This window comes from Aplidium turbinatum, chromosome 7, assembly GCF_918807975.1.
Source record: "Aplidium turbinatum chromosome 7, kaAplTurb1.1, whole genome shotgun sequence".
Taxonomy (NCBI): Eukaryota; Metazoa; Chordata; class Ascidiacea; order Aplousobranchia; family Polyclinidae; genus Aplidium; species Aplidium turbinatum.
The window spans coordinates 26399316-26425871 of NC_137478.1; the positions used below are offsets into that span (position 1 = coordinate 26399316).

Below are 26556 nucleotides of genomic sequence, written 5' to 3' on the forward strand. Positions count from 1 at the left end.
GATAATATTGTTCATTAAACTGAAACCACGTTCACATTCTGCTGTCGAACAAGGTAAAGTTGAAATAGTTGTCATTTTTCAGGTTGCAAGTTAGCATTATCAACCATTAGCTGACCATTGTCAGTGTCAGCAATAGCAAAGTCTCATTTGCATTCTGCTAACGATGCTCTGAATGAATTGATTCGCGTTAATTGGCACCATTTTAGAATTCTGTAGTAGGCCTAGTTGTCAAGAACCAGCAAGGATAGCATACGCATTCTCTTTGGAAAACCAGAGGGTATACTATTATAATTGCTCGAAAAAGCAGAGGGTATACTGCGTATACCGCCGTATACCCTCGAATACAGCACTGCTCGTTTTGCTTTATTTCTGTATTCTACGTACTCTGCTTTTGCTTCGTCACTTCTCTCCATTCACTTTCTTGACCGCATCATTGTTCCACCACCAAGTTTTTCCTTTGCGAAGAGTCTGGTGCAGTTTTTGGAGATCTGTGTCAGGAATCCTGGTCTCTCTAAGGGTTTTTCTAGAGTCCGTCATTAAGAGTCTCCTACTAACCGCACCAGACACTTCCTTCCTCGTAGCACTATTAGCCCCAATGATCACTCATTTGTCACTGCATTTTAAGTTTTAGGTGCCCTAATTTTATGGCCGGATGCCCTTTCTGGCGCTAACCAAGTAGCCTATGGCTATGCCATGGAAAATTGTGGACACTTCTCCAGCTAAAGACTGCTTGGAGCGCTTTCGTGTTTTTATCGAGGTTTGCTTCTCTCTATCTGCTCAGATTAGCGAAAACAGGATCATCACGAGTAGGCCTAGGCTCTGCGACTGTGTTGTTGTTAAACAACCTAGGATGAGGAGATTTTATGTCATTGTCTTATGGTTGGTTTTGTTATCCTTGGGCTGACAAAGACTCTGAGAGGTTATTCATTTATATTTATACATGTACATGCTTTTGTCGCAGGACTGGTTATCGAGATTAGCAGAGTCAAGTTTCCGAATGTTGCCGGGGAATTTTTCCATCTACCCTACTAGTTGCCGCTGAATAGAGAGCGGTCCTGAAATGCGTTGCTCTAGCGCACAACGCCAGGACTGAACCACCACCGCTTGACCTTGAGGCGGGCGCTTAACCACCGAATCACTATCCAGGTTTATACATCCTATTCGAAAACTTCATTTGTGGACGGAAAGACAAGGAAGCCAAACTTCGTGTCCACCTGCAGGCATGCCTGAATTGTCCCGCCAAAGACACAACTGCATGCTCTTGAGCGGTGTCGAACCGGCGCCTTTATGAGCGACGAACCAGGGTTGTCACCACTAGACTATGCACTGCAGTCATGGGTATTTACTGGGTATGTTCTGATCAAGATAGGCCAAAATTCCTTCACGTGAATGAAGAAGTACTGTACATTCGTACAGTAAATTTGAATCTTAGAATAGGAATACAGTAGTCCCCGTTTAATAAGCCTAAAATCGTGCGATCCCGAGGTAAGCTTCATAATTGGGGACTACTGTAACCCGGAAAGACGTCATGGAATCCGACAGGGGAGACATTCGTTCGTTGATGTCCAACCCTTGCAATGTGGGAAACAGAAGACGCTAAATCATCGAGATTTAACTCAATTTATAACCCCACAACAGAGTGGTTTTTGTCTGACACAGCAACTGGTAATGATAAGCGGTCTCTTCGCAAAAAATGTTCAAACAACAAGCCACTGCTGATATGAAAAGCTTACGCCTTCAGTGCTCCACTTCGTGATGAAAACAATAACAGGATGTTTCGGTCCGATTATATTTATTCTTATATAATTATAGTATTTACTCGTGTTGCGTTTCATGAAAAAGCTTCTGTCAAAAGTTTCGTCAAGTTAACATTTAAAAGTCGGCGGACAGGTGGAGTTCACAACGATAGGATGTCAATGTCCAAGCCCGAGAGATCAGTATAAAAAAACAATAATATGCTTTGTTAAAACCGGGGGTTCTCAACTAGAGGTGCATGCACCACTAAAGGGCTGTTCTTCCCAGCTGGGTGTGTGCACGCTGAGTCTAAATACAAAAATCAACACAGAATTCATGCCACACCTGAAAAACGTGCAAATGATTCGTCACGAGCGCATCTTCGGTACAGAGACCTGCAAGCGAAAGCAGCTACATTCTCAATATAACATAAAGGCTACAAGCATAAAAAATACTTTTAGGATATTAAACAAACGATAAGCGCAGTTGAACACAATGGTTCCGCTTCTCAAATCGCTCTGTGACGTAAGCATCGATTGACTGTTCGGACTAACGATAAAGCCGTAGCAGCAGCTGAAGTTTATGACAATTCCCAATCTTCACCGCGACTGGTCATACTTTTGCAGTGATAAATCCAAAATAATTTTATTTTGTTATACATACTGTACCGTACTTATTTCGATTTTTTTTTCGAGTTTGGAAAATTAGTTGTTTCGACCGAAGGTCGAGTTTACATTGTAGTTGACAGCTATAACTTCAGAACACAATGACATCTCGAACAGGAGAAATTGATCCAAAATGTAGGCGGTTAAAGATCAGTTCAAATGAAAAAGCAAACTGATAGAATTTCATTAGCAAAGAAGGAATAAGAATTAAAACTTTCATTGACTAAAATTTAAGTTAAAAGCACCCTGAAGACCATTAACAGCAGTCCCAGACTGCAGACGTTGAAACAATGTAAAAAACGACTGATTTGCTGTCTGGGGTAAAACTGAAGCAACAACAAACCGAAGCAACAATGCTGGGTTTTGACAACTTTTAGGGCTCGATGTACTAGGAGTAGATAATCCACTGATTAAATAAATCTACCGAATATGCAGCTTGATCATTGGACCCTTTTTTTCTTTATGCACCGTCGTAGTCCGCTGATTAGAGAGTTGATTGTTCATCCACAAGTAAGCATCGCAAACGCAGATCTTCGCTTAACTAATCCAACGATTAGATTAATCGGCCGTTTAAAAGGCTGGCTGTTATCAGACACCGTTGTTGAAACTTTTAAATTTGTAAGCACAGTTTGTCTGGTCAAACTTATACTACCGGTATTTTAAATGTCAAAAGCAAAGCTCTTTACACGTTGCAACATCTAAGATAGATAGTACACATCACACAACACTGATTGAAACAATGGATACGACTTAACCACAACATCAAAACTGGTATAAAACATATTCGTTAAAACGTAATACAGTGACAAGATACTTCAAATAAACTACTTCTTTTGATCTTTAATAAAGTCCTTGATCTCTTCCATTGCAGTCAAGACTTTCCGTGTCGTTTGCCGAAGTTTTTCTTTATCTTCTAAAAGTCTTTGATTTTCGGCTTTCTTTCTCGATCTCGGACTCGTCTTCTTCGTCGCGCCTTCTGGTATCATCATGTCCTTGCCTAACGTTTCGTCGGCACCGTGTTTAGTGACTTCCTCAACACTGCCATCTTTGTCTCGGTTCTCAATTGAATCGCCAACGTATGGAGGGTTAGTCACCGACGAAGATTGATATGCGACATTTAAAATATCTCCAAGCTCGCCTCCGTTCTCGGATGAAAACTCGAGGCGGCTAGATGTATCTTCCTCCTCATCTAGAAGAGCTGATGAGCTAGATTCAGTGATGAAGTCGCTCCGGAAGTAACCTTCCTTTTCGCCACTTGACGACGTGGAAGATTCGTCCGCGAAAGACTGCTGCCTCCGATGGTGTGTTTTGCGGCGATGAACGGTTACTTTCTCTGAAGGAGATGACGAGCTGCTGTCCTGGTGGCTGTCATTGTTGGCACTTGATGTGGTTCCTTCACTTAATTCTACAAGTTTCGCTTCATTGTGATCGCTTTCATAAGAATCACTGGAATATTAAAACGAAGGGGTTTCACACACAAGCAAATTCCACATGACCGCCCGTGCTGGCCAAATAATTCGCTTCATAAACTGGTCAACGCTAATTTAATATGGATCAGATAATGGTGGCGCAGACTCGACTACCGATAAAATAAAAAAGCTATCTTTCACTCATCGATATCTGGTCCAGGCAAAGTATCTGCCAACAACAGTTTGTAGGACAAGAATTTCAAACTCAAAACCTTTATGCCAAGGTGCTCGTAGTTCAAAACCTCATAGACATCTCAAAAACAACCAATAGCAGACATTTGATCGTTTAGAAATAGTTTATATATTGTATGCATTATTTCAAAAAGCCCTATTTCAATATTGGATGCTTTGCAAATTTACGCATCACATCCATGGAATTAGTTTTTCTAAATTCTAGAACTCACTTAAAAACTGATCAATAGCTAAGCAGTGGAAGAAATATTCGACATGTAGGCTACAGGATTAAGCTTCCAATGAGGCTTGATCATTCAAAAAATCAGCGGTTGTAGTTCAATGATCAGGTAACCGCCATTCTCACCTTAGTGAACTGCTACTGGAGACTTCTTGATACGCTTTGCTCATCGCGACATGAGCCTTTTGCAAAATTGCTTCTACAGCTTTCTGGGATGTGTCAATCTCTTTTTCCAGCTGCTGAAGCTGGGATGCATCTGAACATGAAATGTTACAGATATGAGCTAAGTCAGGCTACGGTGAAGTATGACAGGCAAGTTTGTTTATCAGTTTTCTTGATGTCAGTTCTGATCATCGAAGTGAAAACATCACACGCTATAACAAAGAAGATGTCTTTGAAAAAGAAGAAGCAACAAAACACAAACGCTGAGACGTTTTTGAGACCAGAAAAAAAGATAATAATTCTCGTGCATGAATTTAGCGAAAAGTTTATATAGAAATACCTTTAGAAACAATTCAAAAAGTAAAAGTAGTTTGAAAAAAATCAATGCTTGACACAGACCAATTCAACTAAGTAATAAATGTGTCCAGTAGGGTGCCACAGGCGCCCCTCAAAAATTAAAATTGCGTCCGATACACCTGAACTTTTTTTTATGTGTGACACTTGGTGAAAAAAGCATATGTGAGAAATTTCAATAAGTTTTGATAAAATTTGGACGTGCAGATTAAGTTTAAAGTTTTTAAGGGTAAATTTTCACAATTGCAATAGTAAAATCTTCTCTAGATCATCAAAACTCAGACATTTCTCCTCAGTTAGAACTTTGAACAAGCAATTAGAGTATTTGTATTTGAACACTTTCTGGTGAACTTACTTACTAATTTACAATCGTACAGACCATGTGTCAATTGTATATTGGGAGGAAGGGAGGAAGACAAGCACCTTCACGTGGTCCCCCCCGTCAGTAACATACGAAATTATACAAAATACGTATGCGAAACGAAGCTTGTCAAACAAGAGCTAATGAGACTGTTCAGCGCAGGGTGGGTAGGAAAATGCTCTTTTCAGGGCACGGCAGTGCTCGCACTGTCGAAAAGTACCGACAACCCACCGTACTGCAGCTGAACACCGAGGGCATCACGGCCAGCAAGCTCAACATCATCGAGCACCTGGCCACCAAGCATCAAGCTCTCATCATCCTCCTCCAGGAGACTCACTGTACATCTGTGGATAAGTTGGTAACAACCAACTTCACACTCGCAGGCGCAACCTGCAGCAGGAAACACGGCCTCGCCACGTTTGTCCATGACCGGCTGAGCTGGTCCTTGGTTGACCAATCCCAAGCTCAATCGGAGATCGAGTGGCTTTGTGTAGATGTAGCAGGCTACAACATCGTCAATGTCTACAAGCCCCCACCTTCGCGGATAACATCAACAGCCATCCCAGTGTTCCCCCACCCCAGCCTCTACGCTGGCGATTTTAACTGCCACCACACTGACTGGGGGTACAACTCCATCAACAACGTCGGAGATAGTCTGGCCGCTTGGGCAACCAACAACAACCTCGCCCTCTTATACGATCCTAAGGGCGCACAGAGCTTCCACTCCGGTCGTTGGAACACTGGCACGAACCCAGACCTGGCTTTCGCAAGTGATGACCCCAATGATCGCCAGCCGGACAGACGTGTGTTAGAGAAGTTCCCAAGGTCTCAACACCGACCCTCGCTAATCACGGCCCCCTTGCTTGCCACACCTATTCCGAGCAAGCCTGTCAAGCGATGGAACTTCAGAAAGGCCGATTGGGAATACTACAGCTTCCTCACAAACGAAGCTACGCAGTACCTCCCACCCCCACACACCATCAAAGTGGATGAAGCCTACCGGGACTTCTGTGATGCAATCATATCTGCGGCAAAAGACTCCATCCCGCGAGGTCGACGGAAAAACTACATACCTTGCTGGGATGTGGAGTGCGACAGGCTTTACCGCGACTTCCTCCGTTCCCCCCAGGGTACCGCCACCACCAACTCAGCAACAGCCCTGCTGGCAAGATTGGATTCAAAGAGGAAGAAGCGCTGGACAGAAGCCATAGACTCAATCGACTTCACGCACTCCAGCCGCACAGCTTGGAGTACACTCAACAACCTCACTGGCAGATCACGTGCCTCTCGTTGCCAATGCCCCATTTCAGCAAATGCCATCGCCTCACAACTTGTGAAAAATGGAGTGCACAGAACGAGAGACCGTGAATCAGACAAGTCCGTCCTCAAGGAAATGACGAACCTCTGGAAGGTCCCAACACCTGTCGAGGGCAACATCTCTGGTGAGTTTACCCCAGAAGAATTTGCCTCCGCCCTCCAGCACCTAAAGCCAGGCAAATCCCCGGGCCTTGACCACCTATGCCCGGAACTAATACTCCAAGCTGCCCCCTCTATGAGGTCCTGGTTAAAAGAATTCCTTTCCTGCTGCTTGCGTCACCTGCGCATCCCAAAAATCTGGAGAAGAGCCCTAGTGGTTGCAGTCCCAAAGCCGAAGAAGCCCCCAGGGGATCCGAAGAGCTATCGCCCCATCTCTCTGCTCTGTATCCCCTTCAAGATACTCGAAAGACTTGTCGCAAAAGACTACGCCCGTGTCGAACCGATAATAGACCCTCAGCTCCCTCGGGAACAAGCCGGCTTTCGCCACGGAAGATCAACTGTAGACCAGGTCACTCTGATGACCCAAGACATCGAGGACAGCTTCTCGGCAAAAAAGAAGGCTGGCGCCGTGTTTGTCGATCTCACGGCTGCCTACGACACTGTATGGCACAGCGGCCTTACCTGCAAACTACTCCGTCTCCTTCCTGACAGGCACATGGTCCATATGATTATGGAACTTGTGCAAAACCGCAGCTTTACCCTTTCCACCGGTAGCGGCCGACGAAGTAGACTACGTCGACTCAGGAACGACGTCCCACAGGGCTCTGTCCTGGCTCCCCTCCTCTTTAACACTTACATCTATGACCTGCCTGACACCATCTCCAGGAAGTATGCTTATGCAGACGATCTGGCTCTCCTGCATCCAGCCGGAGATTGGCAGTCAATGGAGAGGAACCTAAGCCAGGACATGTCAACTATATCAACATATCTCCAGAAATGGAAGCTACAGCTCAGCAAGGCAAAGACAGTGTCGGCGGCCTTCCACCTAAACAACAAGGAAGCAAAACGTGAGATCAACATTACCACCGATGACGAACACCTACCCTACTGCGCCGAACCCACCTACCTCGGCGTAACCCTGGACAGGTCACTCACGTACCGACGACACCTGGAGTCACTGCGCAAAAAACTATCTGCGCGCGTTGCACTTTTGAGGCGGCTGGTGGGTTCCGGCTGGGGAGCTGATGCGAAAACCCTTCGCACAGCTACCTTGGCCCTTGTCCATTCTACCGCTGAGTACTGCGCACCAGTGTGGTGCCGCAGCTCTCACACTCGCCACATTGACACCGCCATCAATGACGCACTACGCACTGTGACTGGATGCCTGCGTCCCACTCCAACGGATTGCCTTCCCATCCTTGCAGGCATCCAACCTGCTGAGCTTCGCCGTAAAGGAGCCATGATTTCCCTTGCTCGTCGCGCACTGGACCCCGACCACCTCCTCCACAGTACATTCCAGCGCCTACCTGGAGGACAGCAGCGACTGAAATCAAGACGCCCATTTGTGCCCGCCGCACGACAGCTTCTGAACAACGTTGAAGATCTTGGAATAAGTGCGGCACACTGGACGAACTACACATGGAACATGGAGTGGCAAAACAACACTTCCCGACTCCGTGATTTCCTACCCGACGTCGATCCCCATCCTCCGGGAATGTCCCTCGCAAGACTTGCGTGGGTCCGGCTTAACCGCCTACGAACCGGCGTCGGTCGCTTTCGTTCAGACATGTGCAAATGGGGCCTGGCTCCCTCACCGGGATGCGAGTGTGGCGCCACAGACCAGACAGTAGATCATGTCGTCCATGACTGCCCAATCCATCAACCACCACATGGAGCGCCTGGACTGAAGGCCCTGGATGACGAGACTGTCGAGTGGCTGATGACATCATGCCCAAACATATAGTCCAGAAGAACAGCTCATACGACGAAGAATTGTATATGTTCAACAATTTATGAAAAATGCCTAAAAATATGAGGTTTCATGCATTATAAAAAAGGATCCATGTAAAGAAAATGCCTATTGAGATAAAATTACTACAGCATTTGAAGAATCAAAAGTAAAATCATTAACTAATCGTTTTTGTTTATTGAAAACTTTTTGGTCTTTGAAGATCAAAATCTCAGCTATGTTTGTGCGGAACTTGGACTCAAAAACAAAAATTTGGATCTTTACGCACTAAACATAGTCAGTAAAAACGTAACACAGAAAGATAAACACAAAGCACAATGCTTAGAGTCCAGACATCCACTACTTAACAACAAAATCACAATAGCGTAAAATTTATGGAGGCCTACATTTATTTTAACGCTTGCAATAATAGTGAAATGGAAAGGTAAAATGGCAATTAATAACACACTACTTTCTAGTATTTAATTACAAAGTAAAATGCAGCATAATAGGCTATTGGTATGCTATGACAGGTTGCAAATAATGCTGATTGCAACGTTGTGTAAGCTGACAACACTTTATGGAGTTATACAGTCAGTACTTTGACAATTACATGGTTAAAAACCATGTATGCCCTCAGACTGTAGTTGTCGAGTACGTTGATTAGGTAATACCTTCCTCGCATTTTCGACTACTTGGAGAATGTTTTGGTAGCGTTCTTCAAGGTTTGAAGTTGACAAGAAGTCATGGGCCAACTTGACGCCTCGCTCAGCGGCATCATTAATGACTCTGAAAGCATCAACTTTCTTTTCGCCTCAACATATGATTGTTCTTCATGCCACTCATCGGATGACTTAGAAAGAAATGAGGAGTTTATCTTCATGAGATGAAAAAAGTTCCACGAATCGGGACCGACAAAATCAGGCAGGAAAGCATTTTCACTAAGTTCAGTGACATCTGGAAAAATTGACTTTCCAAATCCAATTCAAAATCTTTTCAGGAAAATCCCATTTTAATTATTGTTCTGTTGTTGTTGCAATTTCTGAGAAATTGCATCCTTGTCAGCATTAGAAATATTGGCACTAAACAGTGATAACACTGGTCTACACAAAATTTCAGGTTTGGGTTTTGACAACTCATTTTAGCTAATTTTGGGGCGCTGAATCCGAAAATTAACTCAGATTTTCTCTATCACATCACGTTTTTGAGATATGAAATATCCCTAATTTTTGAAAAAAATCAATTTTTGCCCCCCCTTCTGTTGTCAAAACAAGGAATTCTGATGCAATAAACACTGTTTTACCTGCAATAATCTAGCTTTAATTAGCAAACAAGCATTCTATATTATATTCACACAAATTTGCGTTGTCTTTATTAAAAAGTTCATGCCTTGAAATAAAAAATAGGCATGCAAAAGAGCAACCATAATAACATCAAACGCTACATTATGCTGACGAACATGTCGATAGGACAGTGACAAGGTATTATCTGAATTATAGCCTACAGTTCACACAATATGCACATAGACATTCCAATGGAGTGCAGAAATTCTGAAGACATACACAGAAATAGCAAAGTGCCAAAATAAAGATTGACTCAAAGGGACTTGGGCAGGGCGAGTTCAGAAACAGTCAAAAAAAGAGCTTTCATAAAATATGAACTCTTCACTTACGGTATAAGCTTAAAAATGCGCTTTTGAGGGACTTTCTTTTATGAGCAGCATCTGGAATTTCTCTTTTAAAACTCCAGCAATAGTCGGCCATCATATGACAATCCCACCGACCTTGATAACGTTCCTACATAATTTTAATATCCTGGTGGAAACGTTCACCCTGTTCTTCACTAACTTTCCCAAGGTTTTCTGGAAACTCATCCGCATGGCTCTTCAAATAGTAAACTTTGATGCTCATCCTGCATCCCAAATCTTCAAAACTAAGCAGTAGCTCCCTTAAGAGATCTTTATAATTTTCTGCTTTTCTGTTTCCCAAAAAATATCTCACAACAGCACTGAAAGCATTCCAAGCTCTAGCCTCGAATGGCAACATTGATTTTACAAAATTTTCATCCTTTAACAATTGCCTGATTTGTGGTCCATTGAAAATCCCAGCTCTTTTTTTCTCTTCACTGAGACAAGGAAAAGCATAACATATATACTTAAAACACTCTCCTTCATGATCCAAAGCTTTTACATATTGTTTCATGAGACCAAGTTTGATGTGAAGAGGAGGCAAGAGGATCTTTTTGATATCAACTAACTGATCACATATGATATTTTTGTCTCCAGGTGTCAAGGTGAGCCTTGGAGGCCACTCTTCTTTGTTCCAGTGCTGATGCTTGGCCCTGCTGTCCCAGTAGCATAGGAAACATGGGTATTTGGTGTAGCCACTTTGTTGCCCCAGCAACCAGCTGGCTTGAACGTTCAAGCCAGCATGGAAAAACGCAACGCTACCAATCTCCACTATGTCCTATTACGATTATCATAACAAGAATTTTTTTTATTTTAGAGGAAATCTGAACCAATTTATGAATTTAGTGTAAACATATCTCTGTGTTTGAAAGTTTATAGCTGTCACAAAATATTTATATTTGACATTTTACTGCACTAAAAAGGGTAAAATTGGTCAATTTCATAAAATAATGGCAACGATACAAAAAAAACTTGATGTGATAGAGAAAATCTAAGTTCATTTTCGGATTCAGCGCCCCAAAATTAGCCAAAATCAGTTGTCAAAACTCAAACCTGAAAAAAAAAGTTGAAATTTGTAGACCAGTGTAATGGAATCATTTCCTCTGTTAAATACCACAAATGTTTCTTAAAAGCTTTGAGTGCGCATTGAGAAACTGTTGAATCAATTTCTCTGTATGCAGACAATGCTTGTAATAATTGTAGGTCATTCAGCGGAGCATCACAGCTAATGGGGGATGTAAACCACCATGATGCATAAAAATTAACTGTAAATTGTAGAAACTTCTTTAACTTTTCGAGTTGAGATGCTTTCATGAGGGCATTTTTTTGGGGCAATTTATGAATTTCGTCTTGTCAGAGCACAAATTTCAGTGAATATATAAGTTTGCTCATCCACCTGGCTCTGTGTAATGCACCAGGTCTTTAGAGAGACATATCCTTACTGGTAGGTGGCTCAATGTTCAAGTAAAATTGACACAAATTCAAAAGTTCTAAGTAGTCGCTTCTTAAAAATTTGAATGATTCCGGATGGAGCTTCATTTGATTTATTAGCTCAGACAATTCTTCCCGCTTGCTGAAAAACAGATCAATTTCCTCGTGCGATTTTGATGTATGAAAACAACCTGATGCGCTATCAGAAAGAGTTTGAAAATTGCTTTTAAAGCGTTGAAATATGGAAATGTTGGGTCCACTGCTGCTTTCTATTTTGAGTTCTTCCCAAACATGCGTCAGTATTATCTCCTCAATATGATGCCTGCATGCTGCCCAAAGTAGGCCTTTTCCAACATGATCTTGTATTTGGATACAGGCCGCAGTTTTGTTGCCCGTATTGCTACTTGTGGTGTCAAACACCATTGCAGCAAGACATGCAGTACAGTTCCAATTGTTTAACAATTCCATGCTTGCATTGGCTATTTGCTTTCCTTTTGGATCGGATGTTTGTGCAGGCAAATAAGGAACACCAAGCAGTTTTGAGCCTCCAATACCTGATAGTAATAGCGGAAGCCTATCAACTTGCTTATTAGGGTTTGTTAGTGACTCCATCATTTTACCATCCCAATGAATGGTTCCAACTTCAGGAGGTACCCAACCTTTTTTAACCGCTTCAGAAATATTGAAAATCGTTTCAACTCTATATCTTTGAGCCGTCATGTGGTTTAAGTTTACGCAAATAGTTTCACCAGAACAACTCTTGATTAACGAGTGTAGTGTTGCAGATAATGCAGTTGGTGTTATTCTGTTTCGTAAACTTGTGGCCACTAAATCAGGTGATCGTAAAATGTCGTGTGGTGCAAATATTGTGGTACCGGTTTTTACAACTCGACGGTGACTCCTTTTACTTTCTGTGGATGTAGAAGGCTCGGCAGTGTTAACTGCAGTCACTTCATCACTGGTATCATCGCTAGAAGAAAGTGAAGTGTTACTTTTGCTGCTGGATTCAGCCTCTTGACGTTTTATTTCTTTTTCTTTCCTTAGCACTTCTGCTTCTTTTCTAGAATGTTTTCGTTTCAACGTCTTACGCAAAGCATTGTCTTTCCCTGCCATTGACGCCTCTCTGGTAGTTTGCATGCTCCACAAAAATTCTCTATCTTCCTCAATTGACATCTTCTTCATTCCATCGCGAGGCCAGAAAGGAAAGGTCGATTGAAGTTTTTTTTTTAAATTCCTTAATCCTTTCCGATTGCTTTCCATCACTCCTATGGAAGTATTCGATCTGAATTTTGAAGATAAGACTCATTTCATCTCAAAAAGACTGAATTTTTTGAGCCATTTTTTTTTGGATGAATTGTTGGAATATTAGCTTTGTAGTAAAACGTTAAGATGTCCTTCACTGTCTCGTTTGCTGCATCTACTGATATTTGGATTTTCCTTTGCGTGGGATTTTGAGATTCAAGCTCCTTGCTTAAAGGCAAGAAAGCTTAAAATCACTTGATGATAAGTTGGCAGTTTACTTCCCTTGATTTTCTGATCATCTTTCGTTGGAATAGTAGAAAGAAGAAGATACTGTTTCTCAGCATTCTGAGACTGGCTGTTCATTATTGTAATACTAACCAGACCGATTTGTAAAAGCACTACCGTATCAATTATCATTAGTAGAATAACCTAAAAAACAATACAACCAGGGCTGCGATTTTTTCTTTCTTGTCGAACGACCAAAAATTCTACGCTTGTTTGTCGAATAGTAATATGACGTCACAAGAGTCAGATTATAAGCGTTTGGCCGCGAGTTACCGCACAAGTTGTGGTATCAGAGTCACTTACTGTTTTTAATCGCACGCTGGTTGAGTGATTCCATCTACGACGGCAAAAAACATTGCCGTCGCCAAATCAACACACCTTAGATTGCTGCGACAATTGCCGTATGCTTTAATGTTTAATCAAACGAAATTTTATGCGCTTCTTCATTGCGTGTCACACGGCGGTAGCCCAGAGCATCACGCAAGTTATTTTATGCGCCGACAATGCTCTTGTGAACTGTAAAAAGTTTGCCACCTTACGAATACTGGCTTAATTGTTACGCAAATGTTATTCTTTCATCGAATGCTTATTGTTTACCGATGTCGTTGCGAATATAAATTATGGTGAAAGAAGATACAGTTAAAAAGTGGAATTTACCTGCTATTAGTGTGGTATTTTGCAAAATTTGTAAAGAATTTTATGACGGAAACAAATCGGAATTAGAAAAGCTACGGGGTCAAGTTAAAAAAGTAATACGAAATTAGATAAACGGTTCTTCGGCAGAAAAGAAAAATAATGATTCTGATCAAATGGCATTGCGCGTTCATGAACGGGCAGTTTTGCGTCTTCAAGTATTTCAGTGATGACGCGACAACCTCATCCTCCCATACAGCGTCTTATGATTCCGATTCTGACAGCTAGTTCTTTATCAAACAGACTCGTGTTTGCTCGCGGTATCTCAATTGTGCCGAAATTATGTTAGTGTAAACGTAAATCGAGGCAATCATCTTGCAGTGAGATATTAATTTGTTACCGGTACCTGGTTGAACAATTAACGTTATTTTATGATAATTCAAAGTCGCTAGATGTCGAATTAATGTAAAACAAACGTAAATTTCTTCTTGGGCATTGTTACGCAGGCAGCAAAATTTGTTATTTTTGCATTGACTTCACGTCTGTAGACGTTGAATCAATGCAAAAATGATGATTTTTGCTATTTGGGTACGCAATGTAACCCGCCAGGAAAATTAAAGAGATTTGTGCTGACTCGAACGTTGAATCAACCCAAAATTAACTTACTTTTCCCCCTGAGTTATTTAACGTAAAAGCGTGCGTATCGCTACTTTTGGTACATCACTACAAATCAAACAGTGCGGTCGTGACTCGTGATAGACTACTCTAGTATATTTTTCGCTTCTCGTTTTTTCGATTTAACGTCTGCAGACGTTGAATCAATGTAAAAACGACGGGTTTTGCCAGCTGGGTTGTGTGCTTTTGTGAATGCAAAATCGCCCATTACGTAATCACAGAAAACCTTTTAGTGGATGGAAGTCAAGTTGCAACCGTGTTTATCCGTCTACTATTCTTTATTCACATTGCAAAACATTTCTGCAAGCTTGGAACAACAAGTGCATAAGTCAGACATAAATAAAAACTTGCAAACACGTTGACAATTAAAGTAGCCTACTTCGGTTATTTTATCTATAAAAGAAACCCGCTGTGTCGAATAGCACAAAACGTGTGTGGCGAAATGTTTGATGCCAGGCGTTGGAACTTCGATCAAAGCATTCTCCCGCAGTGTTCAAAATGGCGGCGCTGACGCCTTGGGAGTTTCTCGTGTGAAGCGTCACATTTAGACCTTGCTTTGAAGTACCTGGCGCAAGAAAGTTTACGTAAGTCGGCACTCTTATGATTGCATCACGTGATGCCCCCCCCCCCCGATTGTTCCTCGACCTGACGACGTTTAGTCCTCTCTCAGTTTTTTTTTACCTTTTTATTTTCCTTTTTTTTTTTTTTTGTAAGGCACGGCGTTTGTCGAATAGTGATGGCGCGTGTCGAGTGACCTCGTCACCAAAAAAGGCAAAAATCGCAGCCCTGAATACAACCATAGGTTTTGCAACATTATTAGCCTTTCCTGCAAGAAACGAAGGTAACATAACCCTTTCTTACAGTAGGCTACCTGCCTTATCTTTGCTGTCTGCTATATTCTCCCAGATTAAGTCACAACTTGCATGGGTTTAATACTAAGCTTTCCTGGGCGCTGCAACACTGATTCAACAGAAGAAGAAATACTAAAGCTATTATTCCAAGACCCTGAGTGAGGTCAAGTCAGCTATATTGATTCAATGTTGCAAGATGGTGAATCAATGCAACAGGCGCGGAGCTGTCATGCTTGACCTCAATTGAGATCTTGACATACTGGCACTGGTCTCCTAACCTAATTCTTGAATTTACCTTGTTTCAATGTTGAGAAAAAGATGAGAAATAGCAAAAAAACTGATGTTCAAACTAGGGAAATCCCCTAATTTTACTGTATTTCAGTTCAGACTTTCGTTTTCAATCTGCACATCCAATTTTTGTCCAATCTCAATCAAACTTTGCAAAGTGCCTTAACACTTTAGCTGCCAGCGTTTTGAAAAAGTGAGAGGAGTTCTCCTTTTTCTCTTGTTGCCATGGTAATGAAAAAATGGGTTACCAAACTGTTGAAACGCACTTTGAAATTTTGGAGCAAATCGGTGTTGCAATTGATCGTCGAAATGACCATTGCATTTACAAGCGCGCCAGTCAGCAAAACAGTTTTTTTTGCATTGAATCAACCTGTTCAGACGTGAAATCAATGTAAAGAAAAATAATAGGCCGAGTGATTCAACGTATTCAAACATTGAATCAATGTAAATACGAACTGTTAGGCTAATTCGGTTCTTTGAACAAATCGAATGGCTTTTGTAAATATTTCTCAGTTGCAACCTATACCTGGTCAGCAAAAGTTCCTTTTTTACACGATTTCAACGTCTGGCGACGTTGAAACGATGTAAAAATGACAATTTTTGCTGGCCGATAGCTAGGCTACTGTACGGTACCGAAGTTTAACTTAACCAATTAGGCGATTGCAAACATATTTCCTTTCGATGAAACCTATAGGCTACCACGCTTGGTTTGCCTTTACATTACATTCATAAGTTTTGTTGACATCATAGCATAGTCAATTAGTCATGGCCTATATTCATAAGAAAATGCTTGCTTGGATTTTTTTAGCGACTAGGGTTAGATAGCCTACCGTACAGGACTTCTAGCTAGTACCAGTAAGCAGTCTAGTCTAGTGACTCTAAATGAATAGGTATATTAGTCTAAACCCTAAAAAATAATAGAATATTTCAATTACTATGCTGCATAAAAACTAAGCTCTTTTACATGACCTATGTGCATTGATCAATATACTAGTTGCCTGGCAACATGATCCCAGTCTAAGAATCTCTAGACTTCGAAGTTATTGCTGAATTTCAAGCTTTGTTCACACTGATTGGTGTTTTGACTTTTATTTAATTTTAAGAATTTGGCGGGGAAATGGGTTAAAAATCGTTTTTTTTGGTTGAAAATTGAAGCAACCTGTCAGGCCCCCAGACTGGCAACACATTATGATTTTTGCGGCATTGTGACGTCATGTGACGTTAAATTACATCACAATTGCACGAGCTAACTCGTTTCCAGCAGCAGAACTGTTAATATGTGAAATGTCACACCAGAAAAAAAGTTCAGGTGATTTCGGCCACATGAGGGCGCCTGTGGCACCCTAGTGTCCAGGCGCGGATCTAGGAGTTTTTTTTGGGAGGGGAGGCCAGAAAATTTCAAAATGAATTAAAAAGTAAGAAAAAGATAAAACAGATATGAACAATCAGTGACGTAGCTGCGTGTTCGCCAAAGGCGACACCCAACGGCGGGGGGTCTGGGGGGCCTCCCCAAGAAAATTTTGAAAAATTATTTTGAATTTGGTGCATTCTGATTGAGAGCATTTTCAACAAAAATATGGGTATAAATATTCCTGTAAAATGGTGCTGTCCGGTGGCATATCAAAAGGATAAGATCATGTTTTCTACAGCATTTTTTCGGTAATAAAGCTAATTCTCTATGTTTTCTTGCTGCTAATTCCTGGCTGAGATGTTTGAATGTTTGGTATTGGCAAAACTCGCTCTTTTAATGCAGTTTCGCTTAAAATTAGGCAAACTTTGTTTTAGAGACATAGAGACTGAAAGCATCATTCTCAATATCGTGACGTCACACGCGTGCCAAAGGAGGGGTTGTAAGTCCGCTGTGGGACTAATATCAGCTGTTTAGAAGCATATCAAACCATTCAACAATTTCTCACAAAATTTCGGGGGGAGGCCCGGGCCCCCCCATAGATCTGCGCCTGAATGTGTCAACATATTTTTTTTGAATCTTAATGAATTTTGAAAGCATTTTGAACATATGAAACTATGAATAACGTACGTAGACCACTGATTTGAGTTTTCCGTTTCTTTCGCAGGGTGGCCGCTCGATTGCTCTCATTATTTTTCTAAAACGGTTGTAGGAACTCATTAACAGAAACCTAACCTTGCAGTATTAGCCAAAGCATAGACTTACAACAACAAAAACAAACTGTGGAGAAAAAGTTTCACATAACCGGTTATTTGATTTAGTTTTAACCTTTTGGCATTTGACACCTCAATAAGTTTAGAAAAATAAATGAATGAAAAAAAATAACCACTTATGTGAACATGTTCTGTAACTGTATATGAATACATTTAAACCAATCTTGAAAGCACAGAAAATGCAAGAACGCCGTTTGAATGATAACTGGGGAGTCTTTTTTTAATTTTTTTTTTAATTACTTTGTTCTTTTTCTATTTCACATTACCAGTTTAAAAAAATTCAAAGATTCATTGCACCGTCTCATAAGTTTTCTATCTTTGTATAACGTACCCTTTGAGACAAGATTCGATGCACAATATATATCAAATATAGAAATATTCCGATTGTGTATATAGGAGCTAGTGTGGTGGCCCAACCTTTCTTGGAAGGTGTTGCAGTACGAAAATCTAAAATTCAAATTATAGTTTTATACCTTGCACTTGCAATGACTTGGCATTGAGCCCTTAACAGTGATGTCAATGTTTCAAAAAAACAGGTATGATCTTTCACATATATTTAACTGCAAGCAGCGCCTTATCCACTAACTTTCATCCAAGGATGGGGCTCACAAAGTATTTTAATGCATAAATGTGACATATAAAGTAATGTCAAAACGAATAATACTTTTGTCTTTTGAAGACAGCTCTGCAAAAAGATTTGCCTGGGAATATGTAAGTGAGAATGTGAAGATAAATCAAATGGCAAAAAATGGTTTGCTCTAATCAAGATGGACTGGATGGCAAACCCCATCTTCTATGCTAAGTAGCTTATTTGTCAACTGAGTGGTGAGAAGTTCTAAAATAACAGGAGCAGCTCACCGAATTATAATACGTATCTTTGCTATTTCCAGTTGTGTAACTGTAATCGCAGAGTTGTCCTAATGGGCACAAATTAAAACGTAACTTATTGCTGTATTTAATTACAACACTCCACCTGATTTTGGCCCAGATGGATCTTGTGATGCCACAGGTGGGCTGCCAGGTCCGAAGATGGTCTCTTTGTTTTTTGAAACATCTGCAACTAAATGTATCATTTCATTTAGATTAGTTTATATCCTCTTCATGAAATAGCCATTTGGTGTATTTGTCAATTGCAAAATTAGAGATAAAAATATTAGTTTGTATAAACAATAAATACTATTAATACTACAAAAAGTGCTCAACGTAAAAGCCAAGCAGAGCAAATTACATCAAATGTAGATTACTAATCTCTAAAAGCTCCAACAACACGACATCTGGGCAAACCCAACTGGGCAAAACCCACTTGGGCGATGATCATCCTAATTTAGGATATTATTTTGCTTTCAGAGTAAACAGGGGAATACAGCTTCAGAGGCTATATTCACAGTACAGTATATGGTTTTATGGTAAATATAGCCTTTGTCTTTTTAATATAGTAATCATATATGAGCAAAAGATACAGTATTCTGCATAAGTTAAATTACCTGGTTGATTAAATTTAAATACAAATGGTAAAAGAATGGCAAGACATACAACAAACCCAGCTGCAAATATCATGGCTTGAGACTTAAGACTCATTGTTGCAGTGTTACATTTAATACAATAAATATTTGAATTATTTAACTTACAACATTTAGAAACAAATTTTAATAGAAGTTATTAACCAATAACAAATATTTTGGCTGTGAGAAAATATTAGTTAATCGTTAAAACCACATTGTCTTATGACCAACCTAATTGGTCCAAACAAGCAAGCATTGCTTATAAAAATTACTGGCAAGCTAAAAGTTTTGTCAAAAAGATGTTTTTTACAAAATGGTTTTTAAAAAACCTCTAGCTTATTTGTTTGCAATGGCTATAGTTTCCCATAAATGCAAATTAATTGCGGAAATAAGTAAACAGTACCATTGTTCACAAACGTTTTTGAAAACAGTTGAAAAATGGTAATTGAGTGTGGGAATCTTTATTCTCAGACTGAGAAAGCTTGTTTGGAAGCTTGATTCTGGCAGTTTCGCATACTCTTAGAGCAGTGATTCTTGACCTTATTCCTTGTTGGCATCATCTTGAAATCGCCAAATAGTTCTCATATGCTTTATTAGAACAACTGAAAAATAATAATTACCTACAATTCAACACACAGCTTCTTACATTATTTTATAGCTAATCCTAACGATTCAGATTCAGCATCCAAGCAACCCCTAGGAATAGGTCTTGCACTCCCAATTAAAAAGTCCTCTTGTACAGATTTTGAACCACCGATCCAATTTGCTGACTTGGTGACCTCATAAGGTCTTTCGCTTCCTTCCTCTCTCACTTCAATGTAATGTATCAGTGTATTTGTCGTGGGTGCAACCTAGTTCGTACCTTGAACCATTCGTGCAGTCAGTTCGTACCCTGAAAAGAAGCCGAATAAAAAAAGCCGAAATCGCTGATCGCAGTAATAGCACAAAGCCCAAGTCGCTGATCGGAGTTTCCCCAAACAATTTGAAACAAACTCGAGGGTTAGGGTTAGCGGAAACTGCAAAATTGCGGAAAAATGTTTGGGAAAACTGCGATCAGCGAGGGTTAGAGCATAGATTACTTTATGGTTAGAGTTAGGGTAAGCGGAAACTGCGGAAAACTGTTTGCGAAAACTGCGATCAGCGAGGGTTAGAGCATAGATTACTCTATAGTTAGGGTAAAGGATAGCGGAAACTGCAGAAAAATGTTTGTGGAAACTGCGATCAGCGAGGGTTAGGGTTAGAGCATAGATTACTCTATGGTTAGAATTAAGGTTAGCGAAAACTGCGGAAAAATGGTTGCGGAAACTGCGATCAGCGGAGTTCGGTTTTGAGCTATTTTTTCTCTCGATCTTTTCAGAGGGGAAATTTTAAAATGATTGCGGAAACTGCGATCAGCAATTACGGCTTTTTTAAATTTTTTTCTCTTGATCTTTTCAAGGTACGAACTGTTCATGGTACGAACTAGGTTGCATCCATTTGTCGTAATACTTTGAGAAAAAAAAAAACAGTACGGTAATTGATTGATAGTTAAATTTATGCTTGTTTTTAAAATGTTGTTTATACCGGTAATGTGTTTCATCTAGTTTCATCCAATAAATGCTGCTGAATTGCAGTCATTCTCTAAATGTGTTGGCCTACGATACTCAAGCGCACTCGGAACCAAATCTGAACCTGTGCTTGAGTTTGTTTCTTCATATATAATAGGAAGTGGCTATTTTTCCACAATCAGGTGTTGCCAGAGTTAGGATTAAATTTAAGAAGGGTTAAGGTAAGGGTTAGAGCTAGGAATAAGATTAGGGTTTTGATCTCCCCAGAACTAAAAAAAATTTCCAAAATACAATTTTTTGTCTTCAACAACTTTAAACTTTTCTCAAATTAGGGCAGAATTCCTTATCTGGCAACACTATTCATGCTATTATTACACTATATAGCGTAAATATAGGCACAGCCTATATAATACTGGTACCCTAAGTTTGATGCTTTCACAATTGAGTTATCAGGTTTCTCATTGACTAACTGGTAGTTATCATTATCATTACACGTGGTACTACTGAGAAAACATTAACATACTCGCAAATAACAATTGATATGAATAGAAAAGAAAAATCACAAGGAGCAGAGAAGATAAGACACAATCATAAATAGTTTTCAACAATGCCCGACAATGCCTGACAATGGGTATTTAGAGGTACCCCTTAAATATAGCAATAAACATACTAATGACTAGCCTACTCAACAGCATATGGTAAATTATTCCAAGTGTCGACTACTCCATTGGCAAAGGAAAATTCACGGCAGTTCAGTTTAGCAAACTGTTTGTGTAATTTAAAATTGTGACCTCTGGTTGAATTATTTAAGTGAAAGAGGAAATATTTGCAAGATGGTGATACGAAAACCTTGTGCACTAATTAAAAAACTTCTGTCAAGTCAAAAAATAATCTCCGTTTTTCCAAGGAGAAAAGGTCTAGTTCAAACAGTCTTTGTTCATAAATTATGTTTTTCAGTCCATAAACGCATTTTGTTGTTCCTCGTTGCACCCTCTCCAACAAATCAATGTCCCGTACAGAACGGGGAATCCAAACCGCCACTGCAAATTCCAAGTGGGGCCTGATTAGAGAGAGAAAAAAGAATTTTGATTGTTTATGTTTACAACCTTTAGTCGCTTTCGAATTTTATCAACTGGCAACATTAAACATTAAAGTTAAAACATTACAAACATTAAACATTACTGGTACACCCCTTCATTTTCTTTGAATTAAAGTTAAAGCTTGACTTCTTTGGAAAAACCTAGAACATCACACAACTAAGGCGAAAGAGAAAATTGAATTGAGTCCTGTCTTTGTCATGAGTTACCAAGAGTGGTGGGGGGGGGGGACTTATATACCAGTCCCAGGTATACAAGTCCCCCCCACCCCCTTGGTAACTCATGACAAAAACAGGACTCAATGGACATGGCTCTTTCGCCTTAGTTGTGTGATGTTCTAGGTGCTATCAACTTCTTTCTATAGTTTTCACAAGCACAATTTTTTGAGAAAGAATGGAAAATATAGGAGAGAGAGAAACCTTTTATTTTGTCTGCTTCGAAAAATAGTATACGGTACAAATATAAACCGGTACAAATATATTCAACAACAGACCGGAAGCAGCGAAAGACTATATTAGTCATCTAGTCAGCTGCTTCCCGAGTTTTTAATGTGACGACGTTGAAAACAAGATAAGCATAAGTTCCGTAAAAATGTAAACAAAACAGTGAATTCCTGCGGTTTTATTCAAATATCAAAAAATATCATCAAATTTAAATATCAAAAAATATCATATATAAAAAAAAGAAAAAAAGACACCTATGCAAAAACAACAACTGTTAACTGCTAGCATAAAGGACGAAGCAAAAACACTAAAAGTAGGCCTATCGTAGTGTTACGGCCAATCTCTGTACAAATCAAACGTCATATAAAACCGTTCAAGTCTACTGAATATTACGTCATGGAAGTTGCTAGAAAATGTGCCAAAATTGCACCATCGTTCATAGACTTGTGTCAAACTTGTTTGGACTTGTTTGGGCCTGTTTAAACAGGAAATATTACATCAGCTTTAAACACCTGTTGGAATGACTTCATAATTGTCTTTCATTTATTGCGTCACAGTTACTTTCTACGTGAATTTGAGATATTGATATCTATTCTGGTCATTCGTAAAATGATTGTTTGAAAGTTGGCCGCACATTTAACTGTTGGCTTAGTGCTTGCTAGCTGGACAAAGGTTCCGTCTTTTATCCAAGTAATCTGTTGTGTAGTGACAGTTTAAGTGGTGTAGGCGTTGCACCCCCTCGTTTTCGGTAGCCTCGGGCTAATTTTACAGGAATACACTGTTTGAAAAGAAGTTCAAGTGTGTGTTTCTTCGGTCATTATATACAGACGAACGGATTAGGGAACTTTATGTTAAAATTTTCCCAAGAAGAGATTATGGTTTACCGCTGTGACCACGTAGTTTGTAACTTCATACTTTAACAAAGTCAGTCAGTTTATAGGTCGACTTGAGTAGGCTACAGTTAATAAGATTGCAGCCGTTAATAAGTAGTACGTAGCATCAGTTCGTGAGTACCCAAGTAGCAAAGATTGGCGTCTAGCCAGCTCCACGCTAGCGAAGTTATTGGCGACGCGCCAGCGATAATCGCCAGCCAGCCGCCACCGATCTGCTCATCGCATAACCGGCGTAACGCTGGCGAAATTCGACAATAAAGTCGGCTGTGCGTAAGCACCTCGATGGCGAAAGTCGCTCAAGTTAGTTAACGGCGCGCTGTCTGTACACCTACGAATTTCGCTAAACTTACTGGCACGTTTTTCCGGCTGCGCGCACTGTCGCTGGACTGACGAATGTCGCCCTGCTGAAGCCTCCTTTTTTTCGGCCACCAGCAGCAGCTGTTGTTTTGCGAAATTATCAAAACAAAACACTAAAACTTTTTGAAGCATTTTGTGTATTAATTGTCTTTTTGTGGTTAAAGCGAGACGCAATTCAAAAATGTAAAACAACGAAAACAATGAAGATTTTTAATACACTGTCTTACCACAGCTCCATTTTCGTAACGCAATGCTAAAAAATGTTTCAGTAATTAATGAATGGCGGTTTTTCTGATCATTTGTCATACAAATAACAAAACAATTTACAAGTCCAAGCCATGGGAGAGCAAAGCTAAAGACTATAAACATGAGATTATTTGTAAAAGCCCAGCAGCTGTTAAGTGAATTTTGACAGTTTTCGCGAAACAATAATTTTTAAGCAAAAAATTCTATTAAAAAAAAACTTTCTTGGTTTTCGAAAGTAAAATGAGTTTGATTAAAATGTTTGCTTGCAAGATTTACCCTAAGCCTAGGGTAGGGGTAAGTAAAATTTACTCCCGGTTAGAAACCAATTGTGTACTACGTACTACAGTATCATAACTATAAGCATATATTGTAGGTATTGCAATACGTCAAAATCACAGCACTGGAAGAAAATACACAGCAACATCAAGAACACTACCATTGCTTCCATTGTATTCTCTGATGTACCGGTAATAAAGGTTAATACGAAGCTAGCAGAGAAATTCAGATTAATGAGGTTTTTGTGCTATCTGGCTTTGCTATCTGTCACCAGCCGCCTTCAAATACCGCTTCACTGCAGATTCGATATCTTTGTCCGTCGCCTTGGCTTGCCTTCGAATCACATCTGTAATAATACAAAATGAGCTCTCTGTGAAAACAATTTCGCTCACAACAACAACTTAATTACACTACTAACTCATTATTAGATAGCACATCTTATGATCGTGGATTAAATGTCGAAAATATGTAGTAAGAATGACGCAGAATTAGGTCAGCGCGTCATAATCACCACTGTGTATTGAGCGGGAACATTTGCTGTTGTATGGAATATATCCAGCTGCGATTACCAGCGCTGTAGGTCTTGCTTGCAAAGTGTTAATCCGAAGTGCTAATTTACATTGGCTGGCAATATTGTCGTTTTTATATCGATTCAATGTTGTCGGACATTGAATCGTTGTTAAAAAGGAAAACTAGGTTAGTTGACATCCGAGGGGAATACACGTGTCTTCATAGTTCAGAAATGTTCCCGCTGTGGGTTAGTGACTTCAAACCCTCAATGGTGACATCATAACGGAATAAATGGTCAGATTTTATGAAAGGCGGTATGCAGTTGAAACAATTTACTGAGCTGCGAGCAGTTGAAACAATTTAGTGTCGTTAGATGGTCCCGCAATACCGGATTACAATCCCGATAAAGCAGTTATCGCGTGGTGCAACGATTCTATTGCAGGACGTCGCCCAGAGTTCAACAACGCTAAGTTATCATTTTAACATTGTTGCAAGTTTAATTTTATTTGCTTGTGCTATCGTTACTTTGGCCTCCAAGCACGCAGATTTGGCCGCCGAGAAGGAGCTTTCGGTAGGCCACGATGGCTGCCGAAAAAAAACACGAGTTTTGAGGCCTGCCCTAGTCAACAATTTGGGTTGATCCTTTCCTGAAAAGCATAGGCTAGGCTAACAATATATACTGCATCATGTTGGCATCAAAAAAGGTTTTGCCATTTTTTACATCATAATAATAAACCAGTAGAGTAGTAGACTACTATTTCTGGTGCTTTCGTGTGTATCTCTAGTTTTAGAAGCACTGTGAACACAAATCAACACAACACTTCAAAACTAACCGCAGCTATATCTTCTTAGAAACATCGTCCATTTTCCAGGAATAGGTTGAATGCCATTCTTTGCTGCGTTTGTCTGGTTGAATGGCGGTCACCAGGTTTCAGAATCAGATCCAACTATTATGGATAATTGCCATAGCGCCATTCTCTCCATCAAACTCTATTATATGATATTGTTCCATTTCTGTATCTCTCGTCCAAGAAAACCTTGTATCAATAATAGGCTATAAACAAAACTACAGTTAGTTAAGAATAAACCTGTGAACAAAGCACATGTAAAACAAATAATTCCTCATGGTTTGTTCCGATCTTAATTTTGTAATATAATATATACAAAAATTAAATTAGTAATACACAATCTATACAGCAACCAGTATATACCTGTACCACAGACTAACTTCAGACTTAGGTTTTTATTGCATTGTAGCACTAAAGTACTGTAATTGCATTACCGAAATCTCTATCAATGTGCCTAAAAACCTGCTGAAAAAGCACGATAGCCTAATTTGTTTTGTAGCTATTTCCTTATCTACTTTTGCCTTAAGTTCATTGGTAGTTACATCTTAAATGCAATAAAACATGTTCACATAAATTACGTGTAACATTATTTAGTGGTTTACCGCAAGTGACTAGAATACTGAATACCAGACACCATCAAATCAACCACTTAGTGAATTTGTTAGCAACACAATTGCATATCGCAGTAACCTAACGACTAACTAACGAGGTCCCTAACCCTAAGCTTTAATACACAGCAGTCTACCCAACAACTGAGCAAACAGGCTTCAACTGAATCAAATCAATCGCGTGTTTGAAATGGCACGTGACTTCAATCAAGCGCAACTAAAACGGAATGAAGCGCGGCCTTTCGTAAGAAACTCGACAGCGCGTTGTCAGCGGAAAACGAGCAAAAATCGAAAGCGCGTCTCTCGCACGAAAGTCGACCGCGCGAAGCCAGCAGAAAACGATGAACTTTGAAGAAAAAAAGTCATGACGATATTCGCCATCCAGGCGCTGGCCTACCGCTAACGATTTTCGATGTCGCCAATGTGAGCGCTCGCCGCCCTGATGACGCCAGCTGCACGCCAACTATTGCTACCTGGGTAGTAGGCCTACGTAGTAGGCTACCAACAATGTTCAATCGAAACAATCGTCAATACTGTGACAATAAAAACAGTCACGGACCAAGTTCATTCATATAATACACTTTAAGCTTTTTC

The 26556-nt window shown here is 40.1% G+C and overlaps 1 protein-coding gene across 2 annotated transcripts; it reads right to left on the reverse strand.

Moving 5' to 3' along the window:
- Positions 1 to 1775: 1775 nt before the first annotated feature.
- LOC145774304 (uncharacterized) lies at positions 1776 to 19310 on the reverse strand. 2 transcript variants are annotated; one of them, XM_082585513.1, is made up of 6 exons: positions 19120 to 19310; positions 18609 to 18695; positions 17967 to 18082; positions 17493 to 17559; positions 4407 to 4536; positions 1776 to 3845 (listed from the first exon to the last, which is right to left on the reverse strand). In XM_082585513.1, the coding sequence occupies exons 1-6, from the start codon at positions 19211 to 19213 to the stop codon at positions 3224 to 3226; spliced, it is 1116 nt and encodes a 371-aa protein (XP_082441639.1). In that variant the 5' UTR covers positions 19214 to 19310; the 3' UTR covers positions 1776 to 3223. The 2 variants fall into 2 exon arrangements, with proteins under 2 accessions (XP_082441639.1, XP_082441640.1); XM_082585514.1 differs by lacking the exons at positions 17493 to 17559; positions 17967 to 18082.
- Between the last annotated feature and the right edge of the window lie 7246 nt (positions 19311 to 26556).